The sequence below is a fragment of the Bos taurus genome, unplaced genomic scaffold, assembly GCF_002263795.3.
Source record: "Bos taurus isolate L1 Dominette 01449 registration number 42190680 breed Hereford unplaced genomic scaffold, ARS-UCD2.0 Leftover_ScbfJmS_1899, whole genome shotgun sequence".
NCBI classification, from domain to species: domain Eukaryota; kingdom Metazoa; phylum Chordata; class Mammalia; order Artiodactyla; family Bovidae; genus Bos; species Bos taurus.
Window position 1 is genome coordinate 88,445 of NW_020190994.1, and position 20,015 is coordinate 108,459.

Below are 20,015 nucleotides of genomic sequence, written 5' to 3' on the forward strand. Positions count from 1 at the left end.
AACCAGAGATCAAATTGCCAACATTTATTGGATCATAGAGAAAGCAAGAGAATTCCAGAAAAGACTATGTGAAAGGCTCTGACTCTGTGGATCACAATAAACTGTGGAAAATTCTGAAAAAGATAGGAATACCAGACCATGTTACCTATCTCCTGAGAAACCTGTAAGCAGGTCAAGAAAAAACAGAACTGTACATGGAACAATGGACTGGTTCAAAACCTGGGAAAGCAGTATGACAAGGCTATATGTTGTCACTATGTTTATTTTACTTATGTGCAGAATACCTCATGCAAAATGCCAGGCTGGATGAAGCTCAATCTGGAATCAAGATTGCTGGGAGATATCAATAACTTCAGATATGCAGATTATACCACTCTAATGGCAGAAAGTGAAGAGAAACTGAAGAGCCTCTTGATGAAAGTGAAAGAGCAGAGTGAAAAAGCTGGCTTAAAACAGCATTCAAAGATTTAAGATCGTGGCATCCGGTCTCATCACTTCATGGCAAATAGATGGGGAAACATTGAATGCAGTGACAGATTTTGTTTACTTGGGTTCCAAAAATCACTACGAACTGTGACTGTAGCCATGAATGAAAAGACGTTTGCTTCTTGGAAGGAAAGCTATGACAAATCTATACAGAATATTAAAAAGCAGAGACATCACTTGGCCAACAAAGGTCCATATAGTGAAAGCTATGTTTTTTTTCCAGTAGTCATGTAAGAGTTGTCAATGGATGTAAAAGTTGGGCCATTGAGAAGGCTGAGGGCCGAAAAATTATGCTTTCAAGTTGTGATGTTGGAGAAGACTCTTTGAGCGTACCTTGGACAGCAAGGAGATCAAATTAGGAAATCCTAAAGGAAATCAACCCTGAATATTCACTGGAAGGACTCATGCTGAAGCTCCAGTACTTTACCACCTGATGCAAAGAGCTGACTTATTAGAAAAGACATTGATACTGGGAAAGATTTAAGGCAGGGGGAGAATGAGGTGGTAGAGGATAAGATGGTTAGATAGCATAATGAACTCGATGGACATGAATTTGAGCAAACTCTGGGAGATAACAAAGGACAGGGAAGCCTGGCATGCTACAGTCCATGGTGTCACAGAGTCAGACATGACTTAGTGACTAAACAACAAAAATTTTGTTAGCTCTTTCTAAATTCATAATAACTTATTAAAATTTTATTTATTTATTTGGCTGTACTGGGTCTTAGTTGGGGCACGCAGGCTCTTTAGTCTTAGTTATTAACAGGCAGGAATTTAGTTGCAGCATGTGAACTCTTAGTTGTGGCACGTGGGGTCTCTTTGCCTGACCAGAGATCGAACCTGGGCCCCCTGCACTGGGAGTTCAGAGTCTTAGCTATTGGACCACCAGGAAAGTCCCTCATAGTGTGTGTGTGAATGTGTGTGTGTGTGTTTACTATATTATTGTCTCTACAACAGAAGTAATATTATGAGTGATAATATCATTACATGCTAATGACTTAAATATTATAAAGGAGTCTTCTCACTACTCTATAATAAAATAGATAACTAAAAAGGACCTACTGTATAGCACAGGGGATTCTATTTAATACTCTGTAATAACATATATGGGAAAATAATTTTAAAAGAGCAGATTATATGTATATATCTGGCTAATTCACTTTACACCTGAAACTAACACAGTTTTGTAAATCAACTATACTTCAATAAAAATCATAAAAATAAAGGAGTCTTCTTTGTAAAGTGACAGAAAGACCTGTGTGAGGGGTTGAGAAGGAGACTCACTTTATTCCTCTTGTTCCTCATTTAGCTTTGGATCTCGGGCAGGTTGGCCTGGTCCTGTCTCTCACGCTCACACTCACGGGGATGTTCCAGTGGTGCGTCAGGCAAAGTGCCGAAATTGAGAACATGGTGATGTTTATCTTTCTGTTCTTAGCCTTTTCAGGTCTCCTTCCTGTTATATGGCATAAAAGCAATTCTTACATAAAATAATACAACCCTTTCTTCTCTCTCTCTTTTTTTTTTAACATAATCTTGCAAAGTTGTTTTTTTTTTTTTTTTATGTTCTCCTCCATCTGCTTGAGGGCTTCCCTAATGTCTCAGATGGTAAAGAATCCACCTGCAATGCAGAGCCACAAGAGACAAAGGTTCTGTCCCTGGATTGGAAAGCTCCCCTGGAGAAGGGAATGGCTACTGACTCCAGTATTCTTGCCTGGAGAATCCCTATGAACAGAGAAGCCTGGAAGGCTATAGTCCATGAGTTGCAAAGATTGGACATGACTGACTGACTGACTGACTTTCACTTTCACTTTCCATCTGCTTAAAGTTAATAAAAATATACACATATTTTCTCACATATGTATGCCATGTCAGAAGATTTTACATTCATCACAAACTGTCTTCAAATACAATAAATGTCTCTGTAGGAGAGACGTTCTGAAATTCTGGAGGCAATGTAAGCTAATTTCTTAGCAGTTTATTTATCTTTGCTTCTTAATGGATAATTCCTTATTTTTGGTAAAAGAAAAGAATCCAGTATTTTAAGGTTTATTTAATTAATATTTCTCTCCAGCCCCCCATTTTAGCACTTATTCTTGTGTGTGTTGAACACCTGAATTTGCTGGTGGGCCTTCTTCCTGGTAGGTAGGCTTCCTCTCAGAATGTGCTCTCAAAAGTGTGGAATTACAGTTGTTTAAGAGGCCTTAGTCAATAAGTAAATTATATACTTTTGAATACTTTTACCTTCTCCTAAAGGGAGAAAAACAATAAAAATGAAGTTTTTCCATTTATTTCTCCTAACAGAGTTGAAAGTGACTATTAAAATGATGTTTGATGACTGTCCAATTCTGGACATCTGTAACACGTGACCCTTCTGTAGCCATACATATTGATCGATGTCCATAAGTGTTCTTTTCTTTCAAAAAAAAAAAACTTTTGCTTTTTTATTCAGATGTGAAAGGTGGATCAATAAAACCTTACCATTCATTTCTCTTAATTTTCTTAGCTTTTATATAAAATTGAAGAAAGTGGTCGTGTGTAAAACTGTTGAAGATGATGAACAAGTTTGCAGATCATCCAAGGCCTTATCAGGCTCCTACTTCTGTCCTTTGTGGATTTTGAGACCTGAGATATTCTGAACCATAGAAAAGCAGGAGGTTTCATTTACAATCTCTGAACACCCATAAACTAGATCCTCTGATACTAACTGATGTGATGTCATATGTCTTTCAGATGGTTTCAGTAGAAAGGGGGATTGAATATACAGACCTTGAGAAAGAAGCACCCTGGGAACTTGAGTATCGTCCACCACCATTCTGGCCCCCAAACGGAAGGATTTCCTTTTCCAGTGTTAACTTCAGATATAACTCGGACAGTCCTCTGGTATTGAGGAACCTGGAAGAAATCATTAACTCAGGAGAAAAGGTTAGTTTAAGCCATTTGCCTCTTTAAATCCAGCTAAAGATTTAGCACCACATCTGTACTTGGCTTCCTTATCACTATGTCAGGGGGACTGTTTGTTCCTAATGGATGCAGATTAGATCAGTGACATTGTAGGTGAATCTTTCTTGGAAACTGGCCATGGAATGGGAATACCAGCAATTTTTTCCCCGTGTTGTGAGCTCCCTCATGGTGATTGATGGGCTCTGGGATCTGGGGCTCCATCTTAACCTGGCTCAGGACACTATATGTGACACCTGATTATTCATACAAAGTCTGGGACATCAGCCTTGTCTTCCTGGTCCTAACTCTCAGTATCTCATTCTTTTCCATATTTTCTTGTTTGTATTTTGAAATCTTCTCTTCTTCCCATGATATTCTCTGATTGCAACCTCCCTCTCTGTCCCTTAGCCCTTCCTGTAGCCTTGTTCTCCATTCACCCACACTGAGCTGCCAGCCCCCTGCCCTCCCCCCATAGACTGCTTCTTTCTTAGCCCAGATCTGATCCTTACTGGGCTGTGTGAGCTGCTGCTGGAACCATAGCCTAGCCTCAAGTCCACTCCAGCAGGAGCCGTGAGGTGACCTTGTGTCTACCAGAGAAGAGCCTGAATAATGACCCAGTCCTAAGTGAGGAATCAGGACCTCAGATGGAGGCAGGGTCTAGAGATTGGCTAAAAGTCAAAGCAAATGGAAGGAAGCAGAGAAGATCCACATGAAAGATGGTAGAGAGGCTTGTGACCTGAACCTGTCAGCTTCCATGTCTGCTGGTGATGTTCCTTCCACAGTCAGCTTGAGGCCCTCACCTGGGACCAGGACAGAGTCCTGAAGAAGACACTAAGCCAGAACAGACAAGGTATTAAGAGCTCTTCCCCACCTCCCTCCGCAGACAGTATGTCTGAGACACACACACACCACTGCACTCGGATTGTGTGTAGTTTCTCCCAAAGCACCACATCCTCTCTGTTCCCAGTGCACATGCTGCCCCTCAGCCTCAGAGACCCAGGCCCTCCATCATCTGGATGACGAAAATCTCCTCATTTTCTGAGTCAACGTGAATGCATCCTCAAGACCCTAAGTTTAATATACCCTTAATATACCCTTATATATACTAATTTATATTATATATATTTAATATACATACTTAATATACTATATACTTAATGTACTAACATATAATTAATATACTAATATACATATTAGTGTATATATATATATACACACTATACTTTTAGTGTAAATATACATATATATATATATATATATAATTTTATACACACACACACACACACTAATATACCCTTCAGTTCAGTTCAGTTGCTCAGTCATGTCCGACTCTTTGTGACCCCATGAATTGTAGCACGCCAGCCTCCCTGTCCATCACCAACTCCCGGAGTTCACCCAAACTCATGTCCATTGAGTCAGTGATGCCATCCAGCCGTCTCATCCTTTGTCATCCCCTTCTCCTCCTGCCCCCAATCCCTCCCAGCATCAGTCTTCTACAATGAATCAACTCTTCACATGAGATGGCCAAAGTATTGGAGTTTCAGCTTTAGCATCAGCCCTTCCAAAGAACACCCAGGGCTGATCTCCTTTAGGATGGACTGGTTGGATCTCCTTGCAGTCCAAGGGACTCTCAAGAGTCTTCTTCAACACCATAGTTCAAAAGCATCAATTCTTTGGTGCTCAGCTTTCTTCACAGTCCAACTCTCACATCCATACATGACCACTGGAAAAACCATAGCCTTGACTAGACAGACCTTTGTTGGCAAAGTAATGTCTCTACTTTTGAATATGCTATCTAGGTTGGTCATAACTTTCCTTCCAAGGAGTAAGTGTCTTTTAATTTCATGGCTGCAGTCACCATCTGCAGTGACTTTGGAGCCCAAAAAAATAAAGGTTGACACTGTTTCCACTGTGTCCCTATTTCCCATGAAGTGATGGGACCAGATACCATGATCTTCATTTTCTGAATGTTGAGCTTTACGCCAACTTTTTCACTCTCCTCTTTCACTTTCATCAAGAGGCTTTTTAGTTCCTCTTCACTTTCTGCCATAAGTGTGGTGTCATCTGTATATCTGAGGTTATTGATATTTATCCCAGCAATCTTGATTCCAGCTTGTGCTTCCGCCAGCCCAGCGTTACTCATGATGTACTCTGCATATAAGTTAAATAAGCAGGGTGACAATATACAGCCTTGACGCACTCCTTTTCCTATTTGGAACCAGTCTGTTGTTCCATGTCCAGTTCTAACTGTAGCTTCCTGACCTGCATATAGGTTTCTCAAGAGGCAGGTCAGGTGGTCTGGTATTCCCATCTCTTTCAGAGTTTCCCACAGTTTATTGTGATCCACACAGTCAAAGGCTTTGGCATATTCAATGAAGCAGAAATAGATGTTTTTCTGGAACTCTCTTGCTTTTTTGATGATCCAGAGGATGTTGGCAATTTGATCTCTGGTTCCTCTGCCTTTTCTAAAACCAGCTTGAACAACTGGAAGTTCACTGTTCACGTATTGCTGAAGCTGGGCTTGGAGGTTTTTGAGCATTACTTTACTAGCATGTGAGTTGAGTACCTAGTTTGAGCATTCTTTCGCATTGCCTTTCTTTGGGATTGGAATGAAAACTGACCTTTTCCAATCCTGTGGCCACTGCTGAGTTTTCCAAATTTGCTGGCATATTGAGTGCAGCACTTTCACAGCATCATCTTTCAGGATTTGAAATAGCTCAACTGGAATGCCATCACCTCCTCTAGCTTTGTAGTGATGGTTTCTAAGGCCCACTTGACTTCACATTCCAGGATGTCTGGCTCTAGGTGAGTGATCACACCATCGTGATTATCTTGGTTATGAAGCTCTTTTTTGTACAATTCTTCTGTGTATTCTCGCCATCTTTTCTTAATATTTTCTGCTTCTGTTAAGGCCATATAATTTCTGTCCTTTATCGAGCCCATGTTTGCAGGAAATGTTCCCTTGGTATCTCTAATTTTCTTGAAGAGATCTCTAGTCTTTCACATTCTGTTTTTTTTTTTTTTTCCCTCTATTTCTTTGCATTGATCGCCAAGGAAGGCTTTCTTTTTTTTTTTTGGAAGGCTTTCTTATCTCTCCTTGCTATTCTTTGAAACTCTGCATTTAGATGCTTATATCTTTCCTTTTTTCCTTTGCTTTTTGCTTCTCTTATTTTCACAGCTATTTGTAAGGCCTCCCCAGACAGCCATTTTGTTTTTTTGCATTTCTTTTCCATGGGGATGGTCTTGATCCCTGTCTTCTGTACAATGTCACAAATCTCTGTCCATAGTTCATCAGGCATTTTATCAGATCTAAATCTATTTCTCACATCCACTGTATAATCATAAGGGATTTGATTTAGGTCATACCTGAATGCTCTAGTGGTTTTCCCTACTTTCTTCAATTTAAGTCTGAATTTGGCAATAATGAGTTCATGATCTGAGCCACAGTCAGCTCCCAGTCTTTTTTTTTGCTGACTGTGAGAGCTTCTCCATCTTTGGCTGCAAAGAATATAATCAATCTGATTTCTGTGTTGACCATCTGGTGATGTCCATGTGTAGAGTCTTCTCTTGTGTTGTTGGAAGCGGGTATTTGCTATGACCAGTGTATTCTCTTGGCAAAACTGTATTAGCCATTACCCTGCTTCCTCCCATAAGACTTCCTTTTGCATTCCAGTCCCCTATAATGAAAAGGACATCTTTTATGGGTATTAGTTCTAAAAGGTCTTGTATACCCTTAGTGTCTTATATACTCTTTTAAGATAGCATTTATGGTACACCTATGATCATAGCAGCCAAAAGTTGGAAGGAGCCAAATCCTTACAATGAAGTATTAATCAGCCTTTAAAAGGAAGAAAATTCTGACCTATGGATAAACCTTGATGACATCTTGCTAAATGAAATAAGCCAGACACAAAAGGAATGAATACTCTGATTCTATTTATGTGAGATTTCTAGAGTAGTCAAATCCAAGAAGACAGGAAATAGGATGATGGTTTCCAGGGACTGGGGAAGGGGGAAATGGGGAGTTGTTTGTTAATGGGTAAGAATTTTAGTTTTATGAGGCAAAAAAAAAAAAATTGACAAGCTTGGTTGCACAGCAATGTGAATGAACTGAACACCAAACTATCTACTTAAAAATGGTTAAATGGTTAAATTTTATGTTATGTGAATTTCATCATAATTAAAAGATAGCACCTGTGGCATGCTTTGTAATTTGGGATCTGCATTTCATAGTACTTTGAGGCTTTCTAAAATCAGGGAGCATCTTGTTTTCATCTTTGTCCCCAGAGAGTAGCATTCTACAGGGCATAGAGAGGGTGCTGAGGGACTGCTGGTTGTGAGGGTGAGTGAGTAACACAGGTATGAACAAGTGGAAACCAACACACAAACACACACACACACATGACAACTCCGTACATAACTGAAAGAACTGCTCTTTAAAACTCTTACCACCCCAGACCCATCTAATGGCTGTAGCTGTGATTTAATGAATGAAACCCTTGTAACATGAAAGAATATTCAACGTAATGCCCGAACGCTACCCAGGGAGCAGCTTCAGTTAGTCACAGGGCAAAAACTCCCTCCTAATTATCTCCAGTTTCAGTGTAGGTCAGGAAAAATGTGAACTGCTGTGTCAGGAAAACATTAACCACAGCTCTTGATATAATCTTTTCCCTGAGAGCACTGTAGGTGGTGTTTACTTACTCTCAGACAATGTGTCTGTCAGATTTTCTGTTGTAAATGTAATTCTGTTAACCTGCACTTGTCTTAAATTTTCCCCAAAGCCATAAAATATGACTCATCTAAAATACTCTGTAGTACAACTTAGGAACATAACAGATTCTTATTCTTCCTTCTAAAACCTGCAAATCATGGGATTAAGATTCTAAAATGTTTGAGGGAAAACTGAATTTGGAGACTGAATTAATAACTGCGGTAACTTGACTTTTGATCTGTGCCTTGGTCCACTCTCAGTATCACTGTTAGCTTCATTTCTGTGTTTGGAAATGATACCCGGGCAGTGTATTCATGAAATGATCTCACCCACCTGTGTATATCCCAGGTTCCCTCTCCTGCTCACCTGTCCCAGCCCTCATCACTCCAGGATACTGCTTTAGTGTTGGATTTGATTGATAGAGGCTGCTTTTTTTGGGGGTCGGGGTGGGGGGCATGGTGGGCAGGGGACTTGGGAGTGAGCCAGCCCAGAATAAGTGGGGCTTTATTCTCTTTCCCTTATTTCCTCTTCTGTCCTGATTCCTGGAAGTTAGAGTCAATAGGAAAGTATAGTAGGTGCTATGCAGGATTTTAATTCACAGAAGAAATAGCAAGTAAAAATAAGGAACTAGGACTCCTCGTGGTGCAGTGGATGAGAATTTGCCTGCCAATGCAGGGGACACTGGTTCAATCCCTGATCTGAGAAGATTCCACATGCCGCAAAGCAACTAAGCCCTGCACCACAACTGCTGAGCCCCTGTGCCATAACTACTGAAGTCTTTGCTCAGCATCAGTAGAAGCCCCCTCAGTGAGAAGCCCATGCACTGTAACAGGAGTAGCCCTCACTCATCACAACTAGAGACAACTCTTCCAAGGCAATCAGGACCCAGCATAAAACATAAAAGCCAAACATAAAAGCCAACAGGAGGTAAATAGGACCCTAGACTTCCTGGTTAGAGTCTGAAAACAGGCTACATTTTTCATTTAGATGATTTTGTGGTTGATTTGATCATTTTAGAGAATCCTGGGCAAAGTATTTTCCAGCTCTTGAGATAGATTGATTTTGCTTTGTCTTTGCTCACAGCTATTATTTGGATGATACACTTTTACAGATGCTTATTAGTAGACCATGCTATAATGTGCAAAAATATTAGTTTCCTAAATTTTCTCCTTTTTTACACAATATTTTCTTAAAATCCCCTCTCTTCACTCCCAGATTGGCCCACTTCTCCTGCTGGCTTCCTAATTCCCTGTGACTCAGACTGTGGTGCCAGGGCCAGCAGCACCTGCATCTCCTGGAGCTTCTTAGAAATGCAGAATCTCAGGTTCACCTAGACCTCTTGACTCAGAATTGCATCTGAACATGACCTCCTCATTTCTCTCCCATGGGCAGTTTTTGATGAGTGATAACCTGTGATTTCCAAGAAATGTCCTTTGACAATTTGAAATTGAACTCAAGAATTCCCAAGTCTCTGTTGCGACTAAGCAGGAGGCTCTAAAATGTTCTGTGCCACTAGATTTACTTTCTAGTAAATTTACTTTCATGCTCTATAAATTGGACCTTTACATTATAATTTAATTCTGTGTGATTCCACCACATCATTTGTGTCTTTCCAGGGGAGTCTATCTTCATCACAGGCAGTTTTCATCCTGCTGTCTGTCTTTCCCCATATCAGCCTCGTGCAGGAACTGGAGGGATTTCTCATAGGCTCGGCCCTGCCTGGACCTGGAGTTAGAGTCAGCCCCATGTAGCAGTGTATATGTAGCTCTTTCACCACCTGATGTGATCAAAAGTGAGTCTTGCTGCCACAAACAGGACATGAGTTCTGTTTGGCCTGTTCCACAGGTACCATGTGTCTCACTTAGCTGCAAGTTTCTCTCTCAATCCGGCTGTGGGTGCTGGTTCTTTCTGCTGACAGCTGGTCTGCCTGCCCTCAGGTACCCTCTTTGTTCCCACTCACCACAAATATGCCTGTGTCCATGTCAGGCTTTAACTATCTGGCCATAAGATCTCTATGGTAGGCCTGTTCCTTTAACTCCAACTACACCTCTTCCCACTATCTCTGTTCTAGCTACACAGACACATGATAAGGTATCAGGCCATCCAGGGGATAAGGAGGCCCATCAGCAGATGGAAAAGAGGCCAAGAGACGTGGATTTGAGTCCCATCCTGCTACTTACGGGCTCTGATATTTCAACCAGACTAATTCATGAATCTAAGCTTCAATCTTTTCTTGTGCAAAATGAAAGTGATAGGATTGATGTAGGGTTGATGAAAAACTTAAACAAGATAAGACATGTGAAGCACCCAGAATAACTGCTTAGACAAAAATGGTCATTATTTTCATAGGGTGTAAAATGACCTTGAAGAAAGTAGGGAAAACCACTAGACCATTCAGGTGTGACCTAAATCAAATCCCTTATAATTATACAGTGGAAGTGAGAAATAGATTTAAGGGACTAGATCTGATAGACAGAGTGCCTGATGAACTATGGAATGAGGTTCATGACATTGTACAGGAGACAGGGATCAAGACCATCCCCATGGAAAAGAAATGCAAAAAAAGCAAAATGGCTGTCTGGGGAGGCCTTACAAATAGCTGTGAAAAGAAGAGAAGTGAAAAGCAAAGCTGAAAAGGAAAGATATTCCCATCTGAATGCAGAATTCCAAAGAATAGCAAGGAGAGATAAGAAAGCCTTCCTCAGCGATCAATGCAAAGAAATAGAGGAAAACAAGAGAATGGGAAAGACTCGAGACCTCTTCAAGAAAATTAGAGATACTAAGGGAATATTTCATGCAAAGATGGGCTCAATAAAGGACAGAAATGGGATGGACCTAACAGAAGCAGAAGATATTAGGAAGAGGTGGCAAGAAGACACAGAAGAACTGTACAAAAAAGATCTTCACGATCCAGATAATCACGATGGTGTGATCACCTACAGCCAGACATCCTGGAATGTGAAGTCAAGTGGGCCTTAGAAAGCATCACTACGAACAAATCTAGTGGAGGTGATGGAATTCCAGTTGAGCTATTTCAAATCCTGAAAGATGATGCTGTGAAAGTGGTGCACTCAATATGCCAGCAAATTTGGAAAACTCAGCAGTGGAAAAGGTCAGTTTTCATTCCAATCCCAAAGAAAGGCAATGCCAAAGAATGCTCAAACTACCACATAATTGCACTCATCTCACACGCTAGTAAAGTAATGCTCAAAAATCTCCAAGCCCAGCTTCAGCAATACGTGAACAGTGAACTTCCAGTTGTTCAAGCTGGTTTTAGAAAAGGCAGAGGAACCAGAGTTCAAATTGCCAACATCTGCTAGATCATCGAAAAAGCAAGAGAGTTCCAGAAAAACATCTATTTCTGCTTCATTGAATATGCCAAAGCCTTTGACTGTGTGGATCACAATAAACTGTGGACAATTCTGAAAGAGATGGGAGTACCAGATCATCTGACCTTTTTCTTGAGAAACCTATATGCAGGTCAGGAAGCTACAGTTAGAACTGGACATGGAAGAACAGACTGGTTCCAAATAGGAAAAGGAGTACGTCAAGGCTGTATATTGTCACCCTGCTTATTTAACTTATATGCAGAGTACATCATGAGTAACGCTGGGCTGGTGGAAGCACAAGCTGGAATCAAGATTGCCGGGAGAAATATCAATAACCTCAGATATGCAGATGACACCACCCTTATGGCAGAAAGTGAAGAACTAAAGGGCCTCTTGATGAAAGTGAAAGAGGAGAGTGAAAAAGTTGGCGTAAAGCTCAACATTCAGAAAATGAAGATCATGGTATCTGGTCCCATCACTTCATGGCAAATAGATGGGTAAACAGTGGAAACAGTGTCAACCTTTATTTTTCTGGGCTCCAAAATCACTGCAGATGATGATTTCAGCCATGAAATTAAAAGACACTTACTCCTTGGAAGGAAAGTTATGACCAATCTAGACAGCATATTAGAAAGCAGAGACATTACTTTGCCAACAAATGTCCATCTGGTCATGGCTATGGTTTTTCCAGTGGTCATGTATGGATGTGAGAGTTGGACTGTGAAGAAAGCTGAGCGCCAAAGAATTGATGCTTTTGAACTGTGGTGTTGGAGAAGACTCTTGAGAGTCCCTTGGACTGCAAGGAGATCAGTCCTGGGTGTTCATTGGAATGACTGATGTTGAAGCTGAAACTCCAGTACTTTGGCCACCTCATGTAAAGAGCTGGGCTTATTTGATGCTTTTGAACTGTGGTGTTGGAGCAGACTCCTGAGAGTCCCTTGGACTGCAAAAGGATCCAACCAGTCCATCCTTAAAGAGTTCAGTCCTGGGTGTTCATTGGAAGGACTGATGCTAAAGCTGAAACTCCAATACTTTGGCTACCTCATGTGAAGAGTCGACTCATTGGAAAAGACCTAATGCTAGGAAGGATTGGGGGCAGGAAGAGAATGGGACAACAGAGGATGAGATGGCTGGATGGCATCACAGACTTGATGGACATAGGTTTGTGTAGACTCTGGGAGTTGGTGATGGACAGGGAGGCCTGGCACGCTGCAATTCATGGGGTCGCAAAGAGTTGGACACGACTGAGCGACTGAACTGAACTGAAAATGACCTTAACCGCTTATACTGTGGAAGGTGTTGTCTGTTCCATGAGAATGAGGTGTTGGACATTTGAAGTTGTGTTTATAGCTATAGGATCCATCTGCTGTACCTTTCTCTGTCTGATTTATCTTATACCTAAATAATATGGTAATAGATTTTCCATAAATTTCTCTGGCCTGAATTAAAATTCTCAGCTCGCAGTGGAAATTTCTTTGTCTCAGGACACCACAGGTAATACAAATATGGTAAAGTCAAATACAATATATTTCCTGATGTCAACATATACAGTCTAGTTGAAGAAACAAAAAAAAATGACTATGTTAGCTTTATAAACTAGGAGGTCATGATTTTTATAGACATTAATAAAAAATGACATAACATCTGTAAGGGTTGGGACAAGCCCACATAAGGGGACAGGGAGAGCATTTCCAAGGAATTAGGCATGTGAGCCAGACTTAGTGGTGTGTGGTTAGGTCTTCAGCAGGTGAAAATGCATGTGGAAGGCATTCTGGGAGGTGGGACCAGCATAAGCAAAAGCATGATGCCCTGATCCAGTGAATAAAGAACCAGACACCTGCAAAGCATTCAACAAAAGGAAATACCAGGTGGGTAACACACATTTTTTCATTCGACCCTCACAACTACCTAGTGATGCCAAGGAAGCTGACTCATGTATATGAAGGATAGAGAGGTTAGAGAGGACAGTTTTGTAAAAGAGACATCTTGACGTGGAGTGACGGGCCCTGAGCTAGCATTCAGGAGTTTAATCTAAGAAGTAAGAGCACATGGACCAGGGTGGGCAGGTGCGGGATAAGCAGGGAGCCAGAAGCTGTTGCATCTCTAGTACGATTCTTGGGAAAGTGATTCAACTTTTTGGAATCAAACTGATGTCAATTAGAACAAACCTATAACAACTGGATTTTTGAATGTGCAGGGAAACAGGTGGGAGTAGAAAATGGCATCATACTTCTGGAGGGTAGGTTAGAATCTTAACAGCTTCCTCTGAAAATCTTCATGCTTTGTTGTTGTTGTTCAGTCACCTAGTTGTGTCTGACTCTTTGCCACCCCATGGACTGACCACACCAGGCTTCTCTGTCCCTCACTATCTCCTGGAGTTTGCCCAAGTTCATGTTTATTGTACCAGTGATGCCATCCAGCCATCTCATCCTCTGTCATCACCTTTTCCTCCTGCCTTGAATCTTTCCCAGCATTAGTGTCTTTTCCAATGAGTTGACTCTTTGTGTCAGGTGGCCAAAGTATTGGAGTTTCAGCATCAGTCCTTCCAATGAATATTCAGGACTGATTTACTTTAGGATTGAATGGATGATCTCCTGCTGTCCAGGGATTCATACTTGCTGTCCAAGGGGTTTATACTTGACTCTTAGCAATTTCACATCAGAGAATTTATGTGAGAAAATGATTAAGGTTGTTTGCAAAGATTAAGTTTCAGGGATATTTAACACAGTTATTTATGACAGCTTACTATTTGATGCAGTCATAGAGGATTTGTTAAATAAATGATCGCATGTACTATAATATTATACAATCATTAAAGTAAATATCTTAATGAAATACTAAATGAAAACACATATAACAGTATGTTCACTTTATTTTTTTAATTTTATTTTATTTTTAAACTTTACAATATTGTATTAGTTTTGCCAAATATCGAAATGAATCCACCACAGGTATATCTGTGTTCCCCATCCTGAACCCTCCTCCCTCCTCCCTCCCCATACTCTCCCTCTGGGTCGTCCCAGTGCACCAGCCCCAAGCATCCAGTATCGTGCATCAAACCTGGACTGGCGACTTGTTTCATACATGATATTATACATGTTTCAATGCCATTCTCCCAAATCTCCCCACCCTCTCCCTCTCCCACAGAGTCCATAAGACTGATCTATACATCAGTGTCTCTTTTGCTGTCTTGTACACAGGGTTATTGTTACCATCTTTCTAAATTCCATATATATGCATTAGTATACTGTATTAGTGTTTTTCTTTCTGGCTTACTTCACTCTGTATAATAGGTTCCAGTTTCATCCACCTCATTAGAACTGATTCAAATGTATTCTTTTTAATGGCTGAGTAATATTCCATTGTGTATATGTACCACAGCTTTCTTATCCATTCATCTGCTGATGGACATCTAGGTTGCTTCCATGTCCTGGCTATTATAAACAGTGCTGCGATGAACATTGGGGTACACGTGTCTCTTTCCCTTCTGGTTTCCTCGGTGTGTATGCCCAGCAGTGGGATTGCTGGATCATAAGGCAGTTCTATTTCCAGTTTTTTAAGGAATCTCCACACTGTTCTCCATAGTGGCTGTACTAGTTTGTATTCCCACCAACAGTGTAAGAGGGTTCGCTTTTCTCCACACCCTCTCCAGCATTTATTGCTTGTAGACTTGGATCGCAGCCATTCTGACTGGCGTGAAATGGTACCTCATAGTGGTTTTGATTTGCATTTCTCTGATAATGAGTTATGTTGAGCACCTTTTCATGTGTTTGTTAGCCATCTGTATGTCTTCTTTGGAGAAATGTCTATTTAGTTCTTTGGCCCATTTTTTGATTGGGTCATTTATTTTTCTGGAGTTGAGCTGTAGGAGTTGCTTGTATATTTTTGAGATTAGTTGTTTGTCAGTTGCTTCATTTGCTATTATTTTCTCCCATTCTGAAGGCTGTCTTTTCACCTTGTTAATAGTTTCCTTTGTTGTGCAGAAGCTTTTAAGTTTAATTAGGTCCCATTTGTTTATTTTTGCTTTTATTTCCAATATTCTGGGAGGTGGGTCATAGAGCATCCTTCTGTGAGGTATGTTGGAGAGTGTTTTGCCTGTGTTCTCCTCTAGGAGTTTTATAGTTTCTGGTCTTACGTTGAGATCTTTAATCCATTTTCAGTATATTTTGTGTATGGTGTTAGAAAGTGTTCTAGTTTCATTCTTTTACAAGTGGTTGACCAGTTTTCCCAGCACCACTTGTTAAAGAGATTGTCTTTAATCCATTGTATATTCTTGCCTCCTTTGTCAAAGATAAGGTGTCCATATCTGCGTGAATTTATCTCTGGGCTTTCTATTTTGATCAGTATTTCTGTCTTTGTGCCAGTACCATACTGTCTTGATAACTGTGGCTTTGTAATAGAGCCTGAAGTCAGGTAGGTTGATTCCTCCAGTTCCATTCTTCTTTCTCAAGATCGCTTTGGCTATTCGAGGTTTTTTGTATTTCCATACAAATTGTGAAATTATTTGTTCTAGCTCTGTGAAGAATACCGTTGGTAGCTTGATAGGGATTGCATTGAATCTATAAATTGCTTTGGGTAGTATACTCATTTTCACTATATTGATTCTTCCAATCCATGAACATGGTATATTTCTCCATCTATTAGTGTCCTCTTTGATTTCTTTCACCAGTGTTTTATAGTTTTCTATATATAGGTCTTTAGTTTCTTTAGGTAGATATATTCCTAAGTATTTTATTCTTTCCGTTGCAATGGTGAATGGAATTGTTTCCTTAATTTCTCTTTCTGTTTTCTCATTATTAGTTTATAGGAATGCAAGGGATTTCTGTCTGTTGATTTTATATCCTGAAACTTTACTATAATCATTGATTAGTTCTAGTAATTTTCTGGTGGAGTCTTTAGGGTTTTCTATGTAGAGGGTCATGTCATCTGCAAATAGTGAGAGTTTTACTTCTTCTTTTCCAATTTGGATTCCTTTTATTTCTTTTTCTGCTCTGATTGCTGTGGCCAAAACTTCTTTAATCCCATTTTGTTTAAATATGTGAACTTGTGTCTTTAAGATCACATACAAAAAAAATACAACAGCAGTAAAAAAACACATACAGAAGCTTAGAAAGTAAAAACATCATCTTAAGAATGTGTTTTTCAGAGTTCTAGGGTATAGCTAGTATTTATTTACTTTTTAAATTCATTTGCACTGATTATGATTAAGGAAAGAGTTTATTTTAATTTACTTTTTAAACACTGTGAGCCTGGAAAAGAAGTAATGAGAGTCAAATGGGGAAGACAGATGAAGGGGTTGCTTTGTGTGGAGCATTGTGGGTTGATTATGTTGCATCTGATGTGTGAAGAGAGATCCAGGAGCAAGTGTCTAACAAGTGTCATCATCAGAGACCAACCTGGTTGGAAAAACAGAAAGGGGCCATTGCAAAACAAATAACAGAAGATTTTCTCCAAGTATCTTTATAATTTTACTTATTTATTTTTGGCTGTGCTGGGTCTCTGTTGCTGCTCGAGCTTTTCTCTAGTTGCTGCGTGTAGACTTCTCATTGTGGTGTCTTCTCTTGTTAGGATCTTGGGCTACAATGTTCAAGGGCTTCAGTAGCTGTGGACTGTAAGCTCAGGCCTGTAGTTGTGGTTGCCAGGTTCTAGAGCGCAGGCTCAATAGTTGTGGCTCATGGGCTTAGTTGCTTTGCAGCAGGTGGGATTCTACTGGACGAGGGATTGAACACATCTCTCCTGCATTGGCAGGCAGATTCTTTCCCACTGAGCCACCAGGGAAGCCCTCCAAGTATGTTTAGATTGAAGAATGTAAGCTTACTGATACTGGTGATACTCTCCATGGGCAACTGGTAAAACCCTTTGGTTACCCAGATAAGACATCCAGACTATAGCTTTGACAACTAAATTCTAGGAATAATCAGAGTCAGATTTTCTTTGAGTTGCCTTTTTCTTTTTGGGGGCCTGTGGCCACACACCATGTGGTATCTTATTTCCCTGACTGGGGATTGAACCCACGCTTTCTGCAGTTTAAGAACAGAATCTTAACCACTGGAATGCCAGGGAAATTCCCTGTTTTTTTAGTTCTCTTTGCTGGAGTTTGGAACACACAGTCCTGTGGTCATGAGCAGTCCTCAGTGCCCCTGCATATCTCAGCCCATTTACCCAAAGTTTACAGATGTTCCTGTTTGCACAGATGGATCAGTTTCAGTAGAGCTGATAATGTGGGAACATACAAATATTCTCACAGATTAGTTCTCACCTATGTCCTGATGTGTGTTGATTTATGTATGAGGACATGCAGAAATACAGGCACACCTATTGTATTGTGCTTCACAGATAATGCTTTAAAAAAAAACAAATTGGACATTTATGGCAACGCTGTGTCAGGCAAGGACATCGACACCACTTTTCCTACAGCATATGCTCACTTCATGTTTCTCTGTCACATTTTGATAATTCTTGCAGTATTTCAAACCATTTTATCATTATTATATTTATTATTCTGATCTGTGATGAGTGATTTTTACTACTACCCTATAAATGTTCAGATGATTAGCATTCTTTTAGCAGTAAAGTATTGAAAATAAAGGTATGTGCATTTTTATATATAATGCTATTGTACATCATTAGACTATAGTATAGTATAAACATAACTTTTATTTGTACATAGAAACAAAAAATTCATTTAACTTGCTTTATTTTATGATATTCACATTGTTGAAGTGGTCTGGAGCAAAATCCAAAATATCTTTGAGGCCTGCCTGTACACAGAACACGTAAGCTACATATATACACACTACAATCTGCCTGTATGCAGAGAATGGCCCATCTATATTCTATGAATTAGGGTTAATCATAAAGTACAAAATGTCCTGAGAAGCCTATATGCTGATCAAGAAGCAACAGTTAGAACTGGACGTGGAACAACAGACTGGTTCAAAATTGGAGAAGGGGTACTTCAAGGCTGTATATTGTCACCCTGATTATTTAACTTATATACACAGCACAACATGCGAAATGCTGGGCTGGATGAACCTCAAGCTGGAATCAAGATTGCCAAGAGAAATGTCAATAACCTCATATATGCAGATGACACCACCCTTATGGCAGAGAGTGAAGAGGAATTAAGGAGCTTCTTGATAAAGGTGAAAGAGGAGAGTGAAAAAGATGGCTTAAAACTCAACATGCGAAAAACGAAAATCATGGCATCTGGTTCTATCCTATCACTTTATGGCAAATAGATGGGGAAACAATGGAAACAGTGATAGACTTTATTTTCTTAGGCTCCAAAATCACTGTGGACGGTGATTGCATCCATGAAATTAAAAGATGCTTGCTTCTTGTAAGAAAAACTACAACAAACCTAGACAGCATATTAAAAAGCAGAGATATTACTTTGCTGACAAAGGTGCGTATAGTTAAAGCTATGGTTTTTCCAGTATTGATGTACAGATATAAGAGTTAGGTCATAAAGAAGTCTGGGCACTGAAGAATTGATGCTTTTGAACTGTGGTGGTGGAGAAGATTCTTGAGAGTCCCTTGGACAGCAAGGGGCTCCAACCAGTCCATCCTAAAAGAAATCAGTCCTGAATATTCATTCGAAGAACTAATGCTCAAACTGAAGCTCCAGTACTTTGGCTACCTGATGTGAAGAGCTGCTTCATTCGAAAAGACCCTGATGCTGGGAGAGATTGAATCAGGAGGAGAAGGAGATGACAGAGGATGAGATGGTTGGATGGCATCCCCAATTCAGTGGACATAGTTTGAGAAAACTCCAAGAGATAGTGAAGGATAGGGAATCGTGGCATGCTGCAGTCCTTGGTGTCACAAAGAGTCGGACATGACTGAGTGACTGAACAACAATAAAATGTCTTATATTCATTGTATTATCTTTATAAGATAATAAAATTAGCTAAACCCACGTTTCTTATGTTTAATCTCTATAAAGATAAATTCTTTTTTGAAATGCCATGATTGATTTGACAGACTAGGATTTGAAACTTAAGACGTATTCAAATCAGAAAACATGAAAAGTTCCAAGCATTTTGATTATATTGCTCAGAAAGATTTAGTTGTTCTTTTTTTAAACACATGAGTTTTAAAACTACTGATTTATAAATGATACAAGCACATCATACACTCTCATCAGTTCCAGATTCTAAATAGAGATGTAAATCATCTCTTGGAAAGCTTCCTTCAGGGAATTCGCAGTTGGGCTTCCCTGGTGATTCAATGGTAGAGAATCTGCCTGCAAGGCAGGAAACCTGGGCTCCATCCCTGGGTCAGGAAGATCCCCTGGAGTAGGAAATGGCAACCCACTATAGTATTCTTGCCTGGAGAATTCCATGAGAGGAGCCTGGCGGGCTACAGTCCATGGGGTCGCAAAGAGTCAGACACAACTGAGTGACTAATACTTTCTTTTACTATAAAATTCATTGGTGAAAAAAGCCAGTTTCTGCATATATATTTGAATGTGGTTTTATTCCTTACCAGCATGTTACCTGCATTATATTGATTCTTTAATCTTACTGTTTATACATTTAATT

The 20,015-nt window shown here is 40.0% G+C and overlaps 1 protein-coding gene across 5 annotated transcripts in view; it reads left to right on the forward strand.

Moving 5' to 3' along the window:
• Positions 1-20,015, forward strand: part of LOC520016 (ATP-binding cassette sub-family C member 4) — a gene marked incomplete at its 5' end in the record, with an annotated part of 147,345 nt that overhangs the window by 86,062 nt on the left and 41,268 nt on the right. For 3 of the 5 annotated variants that reach the window (XM_010810929.4, XM_059884439.1, XM_024989070.2), the window contains 2 exon segments: positions 1,796-1,896; positions 3,217-3,408. In XM_010810929.4, coding sequence (XP_010809231.4) covers positions 1,796-1,896; positions 3,217-3,408 — 293 coding nt within the window. 5 annotated transcript variants of the gene reach the window in all.